Source organism: Lonchura striata, chromosome 3, assembly GCF_050655825.1.
Source record: "Lonchura striata isolate lonStrDom1 chromosome 3, ASM5065582v1, whole genome shotgun sequence".
Taxonomy (NCBI): domain Eukaryota; kingdom Metazoa; phylum Chordata; class Aves; order Passeriformes; family Estrildidae; genus Lonchura; species Lonchura striata.
The window spans coordinates 66,340,126-66,357,454 of NC_140705.1; the positions used below are offsets into that span (position 1 = coordinate 66,340,126).

General features: G+C 39.2%; 1 protein-coding gene across 2 annotated transcripts in view; it reads left to right on the forward strand.

Moving 5' to 3' along the window:
* Window positions 1-17,329, forward strand: part of UST (uronyl 2-sulfotransferase) — a 149,272-nt gene that overhangs the window by 106,337 nt on the left and 25,606 nt on the right. For both annotated transcript variants that reach the window (XM_021527031.4, XM_021527033.4), the window contains 2 exons: window positions 10,589-10,686; window positions 12,807-12,964. In XM_021527031.4, the coding sequence (XP_021382706.1) occupies window positions 10,589-10,686; window positions 12,807-12,964 (256 nt within the window). The remainder of the gene's footprint in view (window positions 1-10,588; window positions 10,687-12,806; window positions 12,965-17,329) is intronic.

A 17,329-nucleotide genomic window follows, 5' to 3' on the forward strand; every position in this document is an offset into this window, starting at 1 on the left:
TGTTTTACCTTTGTCCTGTTGAGATGTATGAAAGCAATAATATCTAATGCTCATTGGTAATTAAACTGATTTTCTTTTTGGCTTATGGATTTATTTTCTCCAGTGATATATTTAGTATACAGAACTCTGACAATTGTTCTAATAAGTCTCTTTTAAATTTTTATATTGTTTAAACTATTTTTGTGGACCTCTGCTAAAAACAATGTGTAATGCTGGCTTCGAGATGCTGAGGCATTCATGGAACTTAAATGTGTTTCTGTTAATATAAGCATTTTTGAGGTTTGGGCTAAAATCTGCTGAGTATAATTTCTGTGTATCCAGTCAGCTTTTAAAGGAATGGGAATGTTTGACCTGGGAAAGAAAATGGGAGAAAAATGTGAACTACAGAAATATCTCATTATTTAAATGGGCTTTTCTATATTGTAGGAAATGGGATATTTTGAAACATTTTAATTCCTTGGTAACTGTGCAAATGATATTGTGTCATGTGTAGAGGCATGAACTTTCTGCATTAGGCCCTTCTTCAGACATGAGCACCATCCAGCCCAGCAGAGGGAAACCAGAACAAACTGAGGCAGGGTAAAAAAGTGCTTCCCCTTGAGTGTCCTCCCAGGTTCTGACATCCTTCAGCTCACCAACAGACATTGTTTAATAGCCCTTGACAGACCTCTGTTCTATAAATATATAATTTCTATTTTATTGTTATTATTCTTTTGGTGATTTGGGTTTTTCTTTTTAAATCCAGTTACATCCTTGTCATCCAGAGTATCCTGTTGTAAGGATCTATGTTTTTTAATGCTGAATGTCTTTCAGCATTATAGAGTCCTTTTGTATCTCCTTGATACAAATACTTAAGATTTCTTATCTGCTCCCATTAATATTCCCTGAAAAATTTGCTACTTAGCTATTAACCCTTCTTTGTTATTGTCAAGAATTGTCTCAGAACAGGTGCTGTGCAACCTTACTCGGTGTCTCATTTCACTAAGAAAACCAGCTATTTTATTCCTGTCTTTACCTTCCTGTTCTTAATCATCTTATCCTTTCTTTTTTGTTTCCCTTTTTTTTTTGTACTGGGAACAAAGGATGTTTATCACATCTTCAGTGACTGGATTAAAGACCTGCTGCAAGATAGAGAGGCTTTTCTGCTGCTGCTGGTTCTTCCCCTTGCTGACTTTGTTCTTCATTACAGTGCTGTCTAATGCTATCTAGGTTCTGACAATCTTCTGTTTATTTTATGCATTTTTTCTAAAGTGTCTTATACTGTCACTTCATTTCCAGACTGTTTTTCGTGATTTATGCTCTTTCTAGAGAGCCCTTTTCTGTATGTGAGCAACTTGGTAAAGTGGAAGGTGTCCCTGCCCATAGCAGGGTGGTTGGAACGAGGCGCTCTTTAACTTCCCTTCCGATCCAATCTATTCTATTATTCTGTGACTTCCTGTGGCTTTTGTCATTACATGATTTTTCATTCTGAGTAATCTGGTCATGCATATTACTGCTCAGTTGTGGCCAGGACTTGCTGTTAATACAAGTCACGGAGTCTTAGTTTTACAATATACTTGGCTGAACATTGATGCTTTTAACAGTAAAAGAGTGGTGGTAGCGAGGTGATGATCCACAGTGTTACACGATTTCATCTGTATCTCCTCCAATCTATTTTTTTAAAAATGTTTTAGCACAAGTGGTTTCTGGGATACAGCATTTCAAGCTAAACAAAAGGTGCTGGGTTCCAGGAGCCAGAGATGTGAAATGATTCCTTAATTCCCTTCATGAACTACCTTCTTCAGGGAGAACTTACGAGAGCACTGGTATGGTCTTTTCTGGTTTTACTGAAAAAGCCTAAGTTTATAATTGTTCTGTTTTAGGATTTCTGAAAAATTGAAGAGAGTCCAGGAGATGGTCTTAAAAATGAATTGCTGTAGGGAAATATATATCTTCAGGTGAATAAAAATGTGCTGTGAAGCCGATATCCTGCAGTTTTCCTTGAGTTTATTGAGATCAAGACAAAGCAGTTTTCTGAATTATATTAGGGTGGTTTTGTTTCACATACTAGCAAAGGTTTCCTGACAGTAAGAGCAGTAAAGCATTGCTATGAATTGGAGTGAATATGAACTTTTTTTTTTTTTAACAGATTGGACAAATGGTAACCTGGTATGGATAAACTTGCTTCTCCTTCAGCAAAGGTTGGGCTAAAATTCTTCTCAAAAACCTGAGTCTTCTGTAGCAGCCTTTCTTGCTGGGACAGGAGCAGCCAAGGCTGCACTGCACTGCCAGGTGTGGTGAGACCACCCTACGAAGATCACCCTCACCCACCAGTGACATCTCTGTCCACTTTTGGCCCCCTGACTTCAGCCTCACAGTCAGCTCCAGGCTGAGGCTGTTGCCTGTCAGAAATTAACTTTGTGCTTTGGAACTATCATTTGTGAGCATAAATTGCTGGCTTTATCTGTTGACTTGTGCAAAGCATTTGACACTCCCGCACAACATTCTTGTCTCTAAACTGGAGAGGTGTAGATTTGATGGATGGATTCGTTGGTCATTAAGGAATTGGCTGGATGGTCACACTCAAAGAATTGAGGTCAGTGGCTCAAAGTCCAAGTGGAGACCAGTGGCAAGTGGCATTCCTTGGGGTCAGTATTGGGACTGTCACTGTTTGACACGTTTGTTGATGACGCTGACAGTGGGATTGAGCACAGCCTCAGCAAGTTTGCTGATGATGCCGAGCTGTGTGGTGTGGTTGACATGCTGCAGGGAAGGGACGCTATTCAGAGGCACCTAGACAGGCTCCAGAAGTGGACCCTTGTGAACTTCATGAAGTTCAACAAGGCCAAGTACAAGGTCCTGCACCTGAGTCAAAACAATCCCTCTGTATCAGTACAGTCTGGAGGGTGAATAGATGGGAGCAGGATGTGGGGGTGGTGGTAGATCAGAGGCTAAACATGAGCAGAAATACGCACCTACAGCCCTGAAAGCTAATTGTATCCTGTACTGCAACAAAAGCAGCATGGCCAGCAGGCCAAGGGAAGTGAGACTCCATCATTTATGACTCCACCTGGAGTGCTGAGTCCAGCTCTGGGGCCCTCAATAGAAGGACATGGATCTGTTGAAGCGAGTCCAGAGGATGTCCGTGAAGATGATCAGAGGGCTGGAGCACCTCTCTTATGAAAACAGGCTGAGAGCATTGGGGTTGTTCAGCCTGGGGAAGGGAAGGGGAGATCCTAGAGCAGCCTTCCAGTACCTGAAGGGGGCCTACAAGAAAGCTGGAGAGGAGCTTTTAAAAAACTGAATGTAGTGACAGGACAAGGAGCAATGGCTTTAAACTGAAATATGGCAGGTTTAGAGGTTGGGAAGAAATTCTTTACTGTGATGGTTGTTGGAACAGGTTTCCACAGAAGTTGTAGATGCCTCATCCCTGGAAGTGTTCAGGAGGCCAGGCTGGGTAAGGCTTTGATACACTGGACCTAGTGGAAGGTGTCCCTGCCTTGCCAGGGGGTTTGGAACTAGGTGATCTTAAGCTCCCTTCCAGCCCAAACCATTGTATGACTTGCTGCTTTTCTCATAGGCATCAATTTGCTGGAGTCCATGTGCCCTTCATTAGGGAGGGCTGAAAAGTCCTTGAGATGGTGGGTATTTCCGGCTTGGCATTTGCAGAATTGAATATATGCCATTCCTAATTGATTTTATTAAAGCTTGTTATCCAAGCAGACAAATTTTCCAGGTTCTTTTATGAAGAAATGTTAGTAAACAGAATTAGCAGATGTATTGTCTCCCTCCTGTTAGTTGCCAGTGGGATTCATTCTTGATTACAGTATAATGATCTTCATTTTTGGTCTTCCCTGGATCTGTGCCCTCTGTAACAGGATGGTTATTTAATGCTTACACACTGCTTCCAGCTGGCAGCCACTCATCCTTTTTTTGGCAATTTCTTTCTATTTTTTTTATATATTTCCCGTACTAAGATGGTTTGAGGTGAAAAATACAAACGCAATGGAAAAGAAAGATAAGGTGCCTACTTACAACTATGAAGCAATTCCATTTTTAATGGTTAAAACTTCCTTTTGACAAATTGCTAACATTCTGATAACAGAATAGAGAGAAATATATCCACCTATATATTTTCCTGATGTTGTACATGATTTTAAGTTAGAAAATAGTGATGTACAAATGTGTTTTGTGTTTGTCACCTCTAAATAGTAACATTGTGGGCATAGTTCATCACTTTTGCTATATCAATGCCAGCAAAAATTTGTATATGAATGAATAACTTGTCTTCACTTAATGAAAATGTAGATGGTTAGCAGAAGATCCTGTTTTGTTAGTTGCTGCTTCACTTGTTAAGATGCCAGAAAGAAGAGCTTAATACATTGTTGGCTGAAAAGTCAAGCAAATTAGTCCAGGCAGAGGAGTCCAGGCATATTAGCCCAGCTAATTCCCAGTGGGAGTTAAACTTGGCAGCCTGTTTACTTATGTGGTGGTGGGGGAAGGAAAGTAAAAACATGCATTTTGCCAGGAGAAATTGGAAAGTCAATTCAAAGAAACCCCAGAATTATCCTCTACAAAAATGTATTGAGCTTGCACAGCAGACTTTTGGTGGCAGTGGTGGGGGATTGAGAGGCAGAGGGGCTACAGTGGTGGCTTCTGTGAGAAGCTGCCAGAAGCTTCCCCCATGTCCAGTGAAGCCAATGCCAGCCAGCTCCATGATGGGTCCACTGCTGGCCAAGGGTGAGCCCTTCAGTGATGGTGGTAGCACCTCTGGGATAATCTATTTAATAGGGAAAGAAGTTACTGCACAGGAGCAATTGCAGCTGGAGAAGAGAGGAGTGACAGTATATGAGAGGAGCAGCTCTGCAGGCACCAAGGTCGATGCAGAAGGAGAGGGAGGAGGTGTTACAGCAGCAGAACTGAGATTCCCCTGCAGCCCATGGTGTGGGCCACGTTGAGACAGATGTCCCCCTGCAGCCCATGGTGGTCCACGGTGAAGCAGAGATCCACCTGCAGTCCATGGAGGAGCCCAGACTATAGAGGGTGGATGCCCAAGGGAGGCTATAAAAGAAATTAATGCAGTGACTGAAGTCATCCACGGTGACCTGTGTTGCCCTGTGCAGCTGGAGTGCTGTGGTGGCATTAATGTGAGCAAGCCCCATGTTGTTCACTCTTCTGGTAGAAGACCAGAAGGCAGTGGAGGAGGAACAGAAAAGGGTTTCTGTTGCTTTTTGAGTTGCTGAGCCTCACAGAAGTGAAGGAGCAATCGCAGCTGGTACAGGGGGGCATTTGGGGACAGAAACACTGCATTCTAGGGTTAGCTGGATCTGCTCTGCCATCTTGTGGAGCTTCTCCCCAGGATGCCCATTGGTCACTCTGCAGCCTGCCGCTGGTGTCCCAATAAACTTGTCCAACTTGCTGTCATCTCCAGAGACAATCATCCCACACAGTTTGGCACAGTCCACCCCACCACTCCACCTGGCAACCCACCTTGGAGGGCCTCAGTGCCACATCAGTACAGGATGGGAAACATTTGTTTTGTCTATGTTGGCAGTGCTGATTTGGGAAGCAATGCCCAGCATCTGCCCACCTCACAGTAATCTGCTGCCAGTGCTGTTGGCATAGATGCACAAACAGATACCAAATATATTTGAAAGAAAGATGTGATTTTGCTGCTGTGTGGCTCTAGTTATCCAAATACTTGATTGAGATTGAATAGAAACTTTAAACATCAGCTAGTGAAGTAAAACTCTCTCTAATTAGGGTTAAAAATGTGTTGCATTGTATCTTATGTTTCATTAAAATGTGTAAATAATTCGTGCTCCTAAATAAGATTTAGTAAATTATGTTACCTTTATACTTGGAAACCTTCATGCCAACTAAATCTTGACTTTTCAGTGTCTTTCTGCAGCCTTCCAAAGTAGGAAGTTGTGCTTTTCCTTCTTTCATGTCGTATTTGTACTCACAAGCCCTTTTCTGAGACATCATGTTTATATTTTCTTTCCAATCTAAAGCCACCCAGAACTCCCCAGCTGGGGCCAGAGGAGGTGGGGAATTATGATGGGGTTTTTTCGTGTGGTTGTGTTTAGTTCATATGATGTGACATTGTCCTCAGGATGTAATGGTCGGTTTGACCTCTTTACAAACACCAACTATGTGAGAAAACACTTCGCAATCTGTGAGAGGATTCTTGGTGGCTCTTGGGAGAGTGGAAGAATTTTCCTTGGCTGGCAGCAGTGAGGACTAGGCTGCGCTGCTGACTTTAGTGGTGTGTGAAGAACAGCCTTGTAAGCAGGAGAGGTCAGTGTAGACTGGGCTCAGTCACTGGTTTTCCACATCTTTTTATTTCATTTTCTTTTATGAAATTTAGGTTGCTGCTGACACACCTGCACATCTTTACGCTTCAGACTGAAGGAGCACGCACGGCTCCTAGGCTGTGAGCAAGGTCTCCTGGTTTCACAGAAGTTGTGGTATCTCACAGGGGCAGGGCATAGAAAGAGGATGTGTAATTTTTATTTTGATTGTGAGAGAAGGGATATTTTTGTGTTTTTCCATAGATGAACAGATGGAAATGGAATGGAAATTATTTGCAAGGCATGTAGGTATTTGAGTTATGATTCCTTATTTTAAATTGTCAGGGCTACTAATAATTGTAATGCATCCAGGGCAGAATGTGGTGTTTCTGTAATTTTTGGCTGAGACATTGATAATCCAAAAAAAGGGAATGCCTTACAACTCAAGATGATTTGGTTTTGGTTTTGTTTTTTTTTTTTTTTTGTGGGGTGGGGGGGGGAATGTTTTTTTCTCCTGGTTAAAAAACAAGTTATTATTTCTGTCAGTATTCTTAGGATTTTTTATTAGGAGAAAAAAAAGTTTTCATATCTTCTCACATCTTTTTGTATATGGTACAGTATTTGTCATAAGACATTAACTTCAGTAAATTGCTTATTGTTCTACAAAAGAACACCTTAAAATTTGCTCTTTTTTTGACGGAATTAAAATTCCCAAAGGAATTTTGTAGCCCTTCACTCTCTACAACTACCTGAAAGGAGTTTTAGTGAGGAGGAAATGAAAGGATGATTGGAAATATCCTTAAATCAGGGAAGTTCAAATTAGATATTTGAGGAAAAAAAACTTAACTGAAAGAGATGTTAGACATTGGAATAAGTTGCCCAGGGAAATTACAGAGTCACCATCTTTGAAATTGTTCAAGAGGCATTTGGATGTGGCACTTGGGGATATGGTTTAGGAGTGATTATGGTGGGTACTGGGTTAGCCATTGAACTAGATGATCTTGAAGGTCTCTTCCAAACCTGATGATTCAATGATTCTATGAAATATTTTCAATCGGGTGCTGACTTCCTCTTATAGCACATATGAGCTCACTATGGCAAATGAAATAGTTTATTACTGATCTCAAAAAACATATTAATAATGCACCTTTGATATATTTCTGATTGGTAGTCTGACTCATTGACAGATTAAAGGATTAAGGCAAGTTGTGATTTTCATTTCAAAGACAATTTTAAAGAAGAAGGAAACAGAAATTGTCGGTTGAACTTTTCAGAGAAAATTGTTACATGAGTAGGAAAATATAGTACTGTTTAAAAGAAAGACACTTTCTGTTGTGACTTGGAGCCACAGGGCTGATTCCCAGGCCTGCCACTACCCCGTTAAAGAGACAAGCCCCATGGGATGTCAGTGATATGAATTGTAGCCAGGAGCTGAGGAATAAAGTAAAATACTGCTTTGTTTATTGTGAAAGGTTATGATCAAAGTAGCTCTGTGTGTTTCCTTCTGTATCTTTCCTGACTGTTAAAATATTTTTTACAAGGCTCCTCCAGTGATTTAAATGAGCAAGGCTGTCAGCTGTCACCTTGTGAATTTTTGTCTTACATAGAAACATTTCTGCCCTGAAAGATCTGTGTTCTGCTGAGAAAGCATGTTCTTACTGGGAGATATAGCTTAATTAATGTTGCTTAGTATAGCAGAGTGATACTGCCTAGAATAATGTCGTTTCACCTTGGCTTTCCATGCTGGGAAAAAAATCAGAAATCCCTGAGTGCCGCTGGCACAAAAAAAAGCATCTTCCTGTAGGTGTGTTTAAGTTTTGTAATGACTAGCACACCTCAGGCTGACCTTTCTTTCACCCACTTTTTTGGTTGAAAACTGATTTCATATCTCATGGAGTGAGCAGGGGCTGCAAGTGCACAAGAACACTCCAGAAGCTGGAATTCAGATCGTAGCAGTGGTGGTAAACAAAGCCTGGGAAGAGGCAGTGCTTCTACTGCGGAGAAAGCCTGGTGCTTCTGATGTCAGGAAGGGGAAGGGCATGTCCTTGTGTGGCAAAAGATTGGAGACTTGTATGGAAGCTCACCTGGCCTTTATCTTAAACCTTGAGTTATCCACAAGGAATGGGGAAGATTAGATTAGAGTCAGCCTGGTTATTTCAATAATTCTATGTCAGTTTACCTTAAAAAGGACACTAGAAATCTCTTTTTGAGTAAGTATCAGCTGTCTACTTGCTAAAGCTGCAGGATTTTCCACATGAATTTACATTGCTTTTATTGTACAGATGTTTCTCTGGCCATATGAATCAAATACTCTTTTCACAATTACAAGAAGGTCCCGGTTACACTTTTGTGTTGGGTATCGATACTCATCTCGGGGAATATTTTCTGACTCATAATATTCATTATTCTTGCAAAGAAATGGTGAGTTTCTTTGTTGGGAGCTAATGTCCTTTTGCCTTTGTATGAGAGTGGGAAAAGAGAAAATCTTCTTAGCTGGGTGTTGCTAGAGATTTTTAAGTCTTATGTAGGTGTTCTACCCACCTTCCATCTAATCTGTCTACCAAGCGCAAGCCAGCTTGGACAAAATTTAAAGTATTGTCAGGGCAATATTTCAGATTTTTTTAAATTCAAGTGATTTATTAATTCATTGCAGGTCTTTAGGTTCTCATGAAAGCAAAAAATGTATGTAACTGAGAACATCTCTGGTGGTGTACATAGTAAAAGCACAATAAGCCTTTGAAGAAGTGGAATTTGTAATTCATGTTCAAAAACCCTATTGGGATGACAGGAGAGACACATTGCCTGTGCAATCTAAACATGCACAGTAAAATTTCTTAGTAATCATAGCATGGAGAATGGGGGGCTGGTTAACTTCAGCTCAGAGCCTTTAATGTCAAAATTCAGGTCTTGACCATAAATCTTCTGGCCTGTATTTAAGGCAAGCCCTGAATATACTGTGGGGAACAGGGAAAATGGATTGTTTGTATCCCAGTTGGCAATTTCTATGTTGTTTCCTTTAATGGTTCCTCACAATGTGATTTACTTCCTAGCCCAGGGGTCTACTGGTGTCCTTATAAAGTTGGATTCACATGACTGTGAAACAGAGTAGGAATCAGAAATGTGCTTTGAAGGCTTACAGACCGAAACAGGGATCTAATGAAGTTAGGTGAGAGCACTGAAGTTCTGAGAAGAGCTTTTCTCTGATGAGGCTTCGGATGCAGATGCTGTGGCTGGAGGCCTGTGCCCTGCCCTCCTCTGGGGAGAGCAGGGGATGCTGTCCATGTCTTCCATGATGCCAAGCATATCTGCCTTGTGGAATGTTCTTGATCACATTTTATTTACGTGATAAAATATGGATTTGTTTAGTTGTTGGTTCGATATTGATGTGTATAGCATCTATAGCATTGTGAAAGCACATATCTAAATAACAATCAAAATTCATTCTACACAGGTGAGATCCTTCCATCCTTCCTTTAGTTGTCTTACCCATTTTTTTGCCCTGTATGTCTCTGGAGAGGGTGTGTCTGCTTGCAGAGTAAGGTTCTATTAGATTAGAAAAGGATAATGGAATTTAGTCCAACATGTTTATTATTGAGCTGAAGTAAAGCTATAAATGGAATGCAGTTCTTCAGGGTTCAGTGGCTATGCCTAGTCTTTGAAAAATGATAAATAGCTTCTAATTAGATGAATGATATTTCATGAAAATGATAAACAGTTTCTAATAACCCCTTTTCTCAGGAGGCTTTGCACAGTTCAGTTCTGAAAATCTGAGTTTACAGAATTGTAACCAGAAGTGAGGTATGTTATAATGAGTGAGATGTACAAAATACATCTTATATTTGTTTATTCCAATCATTGCATGCAGCAGAATTAAAAAAAAAAAAGGAGGGGGGTGGGACAAGTAATAATTGTTGTCTCGATTTTATTTATTTTGACTACTTCAGGTTTTCTCCAGAGTGTATTTAGAAGAAAGAAGAGCCTGAAAATAATCTTCTCAATATTTTAAATGTTACTCAGTATGAAAGTTGATTAATGTGTCCCACTTTGGCTCATACAGTAATCTCAGTATAATAATTGTGGGGTTTGCAGCAAGGAAGAAAAAATTGCTTTGTGCATTCTAGGACAAAATAACTTTTTTTTTCCCCTGCTGATATTTAGAAGTAGATGAACAAACCAATAGATGACTTTTAAGATATTTGCTATAGCCTTGGCACAGTTCTTTGACCCTGATATGACTATAAAAAGTATGAGATAAAGAAAACAGTTGCTAATAGAGAAAGGAAAATACAATATTTTTTTTCTTTCCTCTCCCACAGGACATTAATGTATGTATCCTTGAAAACTACCCTGAATGTTCTAATCCCAGGTTATTTTACATCATACCGTATTTCTGTGGACAGCATCCAAGATGCAGGTAAATGTATGCAAGGTATTTCAATTTGTTCAGCAATAGCTATTGCCAACATTTTGTCAGAAATTGGTAATAAAGAGGAGACATTATTTGAAGTACAAGAGAAAAATGAAAGTACAAGGAGTGTAGCACTGCATGTAGTAACTGCATGCATATATTTTGAAGTAAGGGGCCATTGCAAATGTAGCACCATTCTTCTTTCTTGATTTATAATTCAATAATTCATCAAATATGAATGTATTTATGTGAAATTTTTTTCTGGGTTCCTAATTTTATCTGCACAGTAATTTTGTAATATATTTTTCTGATTTGCTCAGATGCTTGTTTGAGGTCTATATGTGGAATACAGGTTTCTGTGCCCATGTAAGAAACCCTATTCATGCTTAAAACTATGTAAAATGCAGCCTTCTACTGCTTTAATTGAGCTACCTCATATTTAACATCTGTGTATGCCATTCTAATATTGCTGTATTACTGATACCATAGTAAATTTTTATGCAATAATATATGAATTATTTTAAATTCTTTCTTGGCTTTAAACACTTTAGTATTGTTGGTAACAAATGTTCTTTATTAGGTGTATTCAACTTCAAATTATTCTGTTTCTGTATTATTCAGGCTTCTCCATAATGAAACAACAGAACATTTTCCAGAATTTCTTTCAAAAGCCATACTTCTTGTAGCAGTAATAACAAGTGAAAATGTGTTGTTTCTTCTGTATTAATTTCTAAGTATGTTGCAAAATCCTGCTTTTTTTTTTTTTTTTTTTTGCTTAACTGAAGTTATGTGTAAGAAACAAAACAGGTTAATGACTTCATTTTCATTGCACATTTTTTAAACACATTTTGGCCTTATTTGCAAATGCTTCTGGTTGCACATTTAACTTGCATGTGCGAGCAATCCCATTAACAACAGTCACATTTCTGAATACTTTCACAAAATATCTCTCTGAGGCTCCCAAGCAGCATATTGAAGTACTGCTTTGTACCTTGTTTGGTACCTTGTAGGTTTTGCTCCTGCCATGCCCTTGCACTCACTTCAGCTACTTCTTAGTCCGATAAGGAGCTACAAACAGGAGGCTCATAGAGTTTATTAGGACACTTTGCTCTTCCAGAAAATAGATCAGTGCCCAGAAGAGCATGAGAAACCTGCTACAAGTCTGCTCTAGTAGGAGTGGAAAGTAGTCAACTTTTCCACATGACACAGAAAGAGCTTCAGACAAATGTTAAATTCACTGTTGCATAGAATCCACAATAACCTAATGAAGTCACAGAAGAGGTGTGATTTACAGCCACTCCCAGGCAGTGTGGGCAGCTGATTCCTTTAGCCTGGGACACTGACATTATATCCCATGTCAGTATGAATGATGGCTGCTGCTCCCAGAACATAGCAAATCGAGTTATTATAAGGGATTTAGGATTCATGTGGTTGTCTAATTACATTGTGCTTTTGGGAAGCAGAGAAGCATAAAGATGTAGTGAAGTCCTGCCAGCTTTTCTCGCTGGGAGAAAAGATAGAAAAACCCTAAACTTCAAAATCAGTATCAGTCACGGCAAAAAAAAGTGCTGTAGCAAAGCTGCAGGGCAACAAGGGGTAATGACAGGGAAAGGGAAGCTCCTGGAGATTTTGGCAAAAGTTAAAATGAAGGACAAGGTGGAAAATGGTAGTGTCCTGTGTAGGATTCACCAAGTAACAGCAGGCAATGCTTGGTCCCAACAATTCTCCTGATGTAGTTCAGGAACACCACTACCCCTTAGCACCTTCCAGCACCAAGGGCAGTCATCCCTCTGATCAGACAGGTTGTACTTCCAAGTTGGAATACCAAATTTCAAAGTTTGAGCTTCTAAACAACTTGGCAAAAGATATCTTCAGAATGGAGTACCTTCACACAGTGATTAGCCTCCTTTTAATGTGATCCTGTTTTTACATGCCAATTCAATTTTAGATGTTGCATGGAAAAGCTCAGTTAGCTACTCGGGTTTGGTGGGGGGGTCTTTCATTGTTCTAAGTATAGCACTGAATATTTTTTTATTCACTTGTGTTCTTGGCTGGAATTTGAGAAATAAATGCATATTTATTTTTTTCTTTTCCCTTCTTTGTCTTCCCCCAACAATTTCATACAGGGAGCCTGGTGAATGGGCCCTTGAAAGAGCAAAGCTGAACGTTAATGAAAATTTTCTGCTTGTGGGCATTCTGGAGGAGTTGGAGGATGTGCTGCTTTTATTAGAAAGATTCTTACCTCATTATTTTAAGGATGTGCTTAGCATCTACAAAAATCCAGGTAACTTTTACCATTAGAAAGCTATTCTTACAGAGACTTCAGCTAAATATGCATAGCTGCTGAAGGGTACATTTCTTTCTTGTTCAGTCAGTGAAGTTCATCTCCCTTTTAGGAAGCAGATTTGATGTTGGGGAAGGTAACATGTTCCACTTTTATCTTTAATGTTGATGTTCAGTTTTCTTTCCTTGCCTGCACTTGTTGCTCAGTGATCTTTCCACATGCCAGAAGTCTTCCCATTTTCCCCTGGAGTGGCTTTTCTTTCTTTTAATTGTGTCATACTCAGTTCTCAAATAATATTGTCAAAATGGTGTCAGCAATATGTACTTAAATAAACCTTCAAGAAATGGTTTGGGGAGCTGGACATTTTTGAGATTCTCCTGGACCAGGTTATTTATTTTCCCTCAGCCTTGACCATGAGTGGAAATGAAATAAACCTTCAGCTGAGCTGAGTTTAGGTAAAACACAAATAAGAATGTGCATTTACAGCAGTTAGAATGAAAAGCATGCTAAGTGAAAAGACTTAGAAGTCTGGAGTAGAGAAATGAAAATGGAGAGCACTCAGCCTACCCCTTAATTTGCACCCCATGGTCAATCTGAAAGGGTTCTCTGCATCAATCCATCCCTGCAATATTGATTTATTGCTGACTTCTTTAAAAGGCGGTATTGTGTCCTATGCCTAAAAATAAATATGATGCTTTGGGAGGTCTGTGCATGTCATTCCAGCAGAATTGATTTCTTGTTTACATTTGACTGGCCCATCAACACTGTGTGCACTAAGCAGGGGTAAAACTTCCCTTCTTCCTTTGTGACTCTGTTACATTTTTGTCAATGTGAAATTTCTACAGCCATTATTATGTGTGTTTTGTACCAAGCTGTATATTCAAAGCACATGCAACAAGGATTGAATTTCATTTGCAATGCATGCAGCTGATGGCTGGCTTCTGACTGAGAACAATATTGCAGTAGAGAGTCACTCTGGAGAAATTAGGGGCTTCTGTCCATAGCCAGAATTTAGGCATGGCTATCTGTCAAACCCTTCTTCTGGGATGCATCTTTGGAAATTCTGTATTTAGCTGTGATACAGGTACTAGGGAAAGTATGGCATTCCTTCTCTGAACATGTTTGCAGTGGGTCATTGTCTGCTTGCAAGCAGGCAGTTAAGGCAGCTCTTTGGAAGGTGGGAGTGTAACTTTGCGGTGCCACGTCCAGCCATAGAGCGATTTTGCTTAATAATAGACATAAAGAGAGTATTGTACTGACATAAGGGCAATGCCCAATTTGGGATCAGGTACTTCCCTTGTTTTTACAAATTAAAAAATAAAAATAACTATGTTTGTACTATGTTGAAGTCATCCTAAAGGGTTGCACAATTTGGTCTCGAAGGATTCTCCTTAGGGATGTTAGACAAAAGGAAGGCAGGGGGATCAATAGAAGGATATGTGGTCTCTGCCATGAGAGTTTTCCTTGAGTTTATATGACTTCTTCAGTTGCTCTGTGCACCACAAATTTTCATTTCTTTTACAATGGGGGATGCGAATAAACAGCATGCAGGGTTTTGATTTTCATCAGGGTGCCCTAGAAATTGTCAGGTGGGAAATAAGCAATCCACCAGAATCATTAAGTGCTGGGTAATCTTTCTCATGTCTTTATATTTTCCGGTATCTGGAGGAAATTTGATCACTTGTTACAGGACAGTAATTTCCTCTGGGATTTCATTTGAAAGATGGGTCTTGAATCTAAAGATTCACCACTTTCTGTCAGTATTCCCTAGGTAGATTAAATCTTTATTTTATCTTTCCCATTCACTTATTGACTGGGCATAATAGTAAGAAAACAGTTTCCTTGTGTTAACTCTCTCCTCTTTTCATACATGCATATATTTGAGGAGTTTTTTCCTATCATAATTATTTTGTGGTTATTTCTGAGTTGATGCTAATGCTTACAAAAAAACACCCTTAACAGAATCAGCCAGAAAAATAAAAAATAATTACGTGGTGTGTAAGAAATCCTACATTGTTCTCCTCAGGGCATCTTAGACCTGATCTGCAACACCCTCTGCTGTTGCATCATGAAGTGCTTGGAAAAAGATATTTTGTTCTGCCAGCTGTGTGGTGGTCCCACAAAGCAGCAGATAACCTGGGCAAAACTGACCTTTTGTTGCAACTAACACTTGCAGATTAAATCTATAGAGTTTACAGTCCTGTAAACTGCTGGCCTGCTGCTCCACTTGAGATTCTCTTATGGCAATCTTTTCTCTTTCCACATAAAGAAGGAAAGTTTTCTTGGAACTTATCTTTTGTCAGCTGAATATAACAAGATGAGGAAAACACAGAGAAGGATGTGTAGAGAAAGGTGATTCACTTCCAGAGTCCACTGCAACAAGCAGTTCTGAATTAGAGGCAATTCAGAAACAGGATTTGTAGGGCTGCCTTGAATCAAAAAGTAGCTGAAGACATTTTCAATTCCGTGTTGCTTTAGTGGATTACACAGATTAGAAATCACAGTAGGAAACAAGCAATTGCTGTCCCACTGACATCATAATCTAAACCGTATTAAAAGCGCCTTCCTGCCATAGGAAGCAAAATGCCTGATGGTATCAAATGCACAAAATCACATGTGCATTTGAGATACATCTGCAGGAGTTGGGAATTAAACCTCTTCCTCCTGAAGTTGTGACTTTCCTCACTCATTACAGGTGCTTTGGTTTGCCACCAGATCACCGTAGGTCCCATCTAAGCAAACTTTTTAATATTGGAAACCTTCAGTATAGGTTGATAATACAGAAATCAGGAAATCTAGAAACCTTTTTTCATCTCTGTTCCTTTGAACTGTGCAGGCCATATTTAAAGCTTTCGGTTTCTTTTGTTTCTGTAGCAAAATTTCTCATCTGAAGTACTATAATAACATTTATCAAGAAACTCTTAGTGTTGTCTTAGGAGAAAACAAAGCCTGTAGTAATATTCAAAAATATTTTTCTGCTGTTGTTCTGAAGTAGATCATTAAAACTGTGGCTCTCTGATAAGATAGTGTGACATTTTCATCAGAGAGCTACTGTCTGTGTATCTGATGACACAGGTAACTGCTTAAAGCAGTATTAGTTGAGTGCTTTTCTTTTGATGCTAATGACTTGTCTGATATAAGCTGGCAGAAGGAAACTGTGAAGAAAGGTAAAGTTTTAAGAAAACTTGGCAGTTCAGCATGATAGAAAATTTTTATGTCAGAGGACACTAGGAGGGTAACTTTCTTCATTGCATTAACAAAAACGTTGCATTCAGCTATTCCACATGCCAAATATTTTGACTTGTGTGTTTTATAACTACATGTAACAAAATGTGAAAGCTCTTTGTGATGCTAAGTTTTCATTGGAACCAATGTGGTTTTATCTTGTACAGTACTTTAAAGCTGTGGGCTTCCTGTTTTTCTGTGCCTCCACATTCTCCTTGAAATGAAGCATTATCTTAATGTTAATACCAAGTCAAGAATTGCAAAAGGACTCTTTTTTTTGATACCTATCTTGTCCAAAGTTACAAACTTGTCTTGGTAGACAAAACTGGCTTTGACAAGAGATTAAAAGGGCAGGAATGAGGGCAGCAGACAGATTGTGAAATCAATAGATAGATTAATAGATGGGTAGAATAAATTTTTAAAAGACATTTCTTTGCTAACATAGTAAAATCTGCTCAAAATTTTGTCCTGTTTTCACCAGCATTGAAGTAGGTAAGATCCAATTGTAGATTAGATTTATTGAAAAATTTAAAGTACTCTTTACTCTTTGAAAGGCTTGAAATAGTTATAGCAAAACTTGATGTGTAAAATCTTTCCTCAGTCTTAGGGGCTAAAAGAAAAAAAGAATTGGTCAGTCCTGTTCACTTTTGCTGGCTGTAGCTCTCTTCTGTAGCCTGGCTGGTAGCCAGAATTCAGAGAATATTTACACAGTTTCATTTGAAATGGGCACATGTCGGTTTCATATCTTCGGTGTTTTTAAGAGACAAAAAATACATACTATTCTCAGCAAAACAGAGTTTTCTTCTGTCTTGTCAATTTCTGTGGCATGGGGTAAAAGTTAACAGCATCCACTGTAAAACAATAGGCAATGAAATGGTTTTTTATCACCTCAGAAATGAGCCATATCCTCACACCTCAGGAGTTCATAAATTTTCTTTGGCACCAGAAGCCCTATAAAAACACTTCTTCCCAATACCAGGAAAAAACCCTTTGTTTCCTGAAAGGTTCATTTAGAATGGAGAATGTATAGGTCTTATGCTACAACAAGAAGACTGACTTTAAGCTTTTCAGACAGTGAATTTTATTGAGTGCAATGAAATAACTCACACTGTCAGCTGAAAGAAAAGATATTGTTTAGGC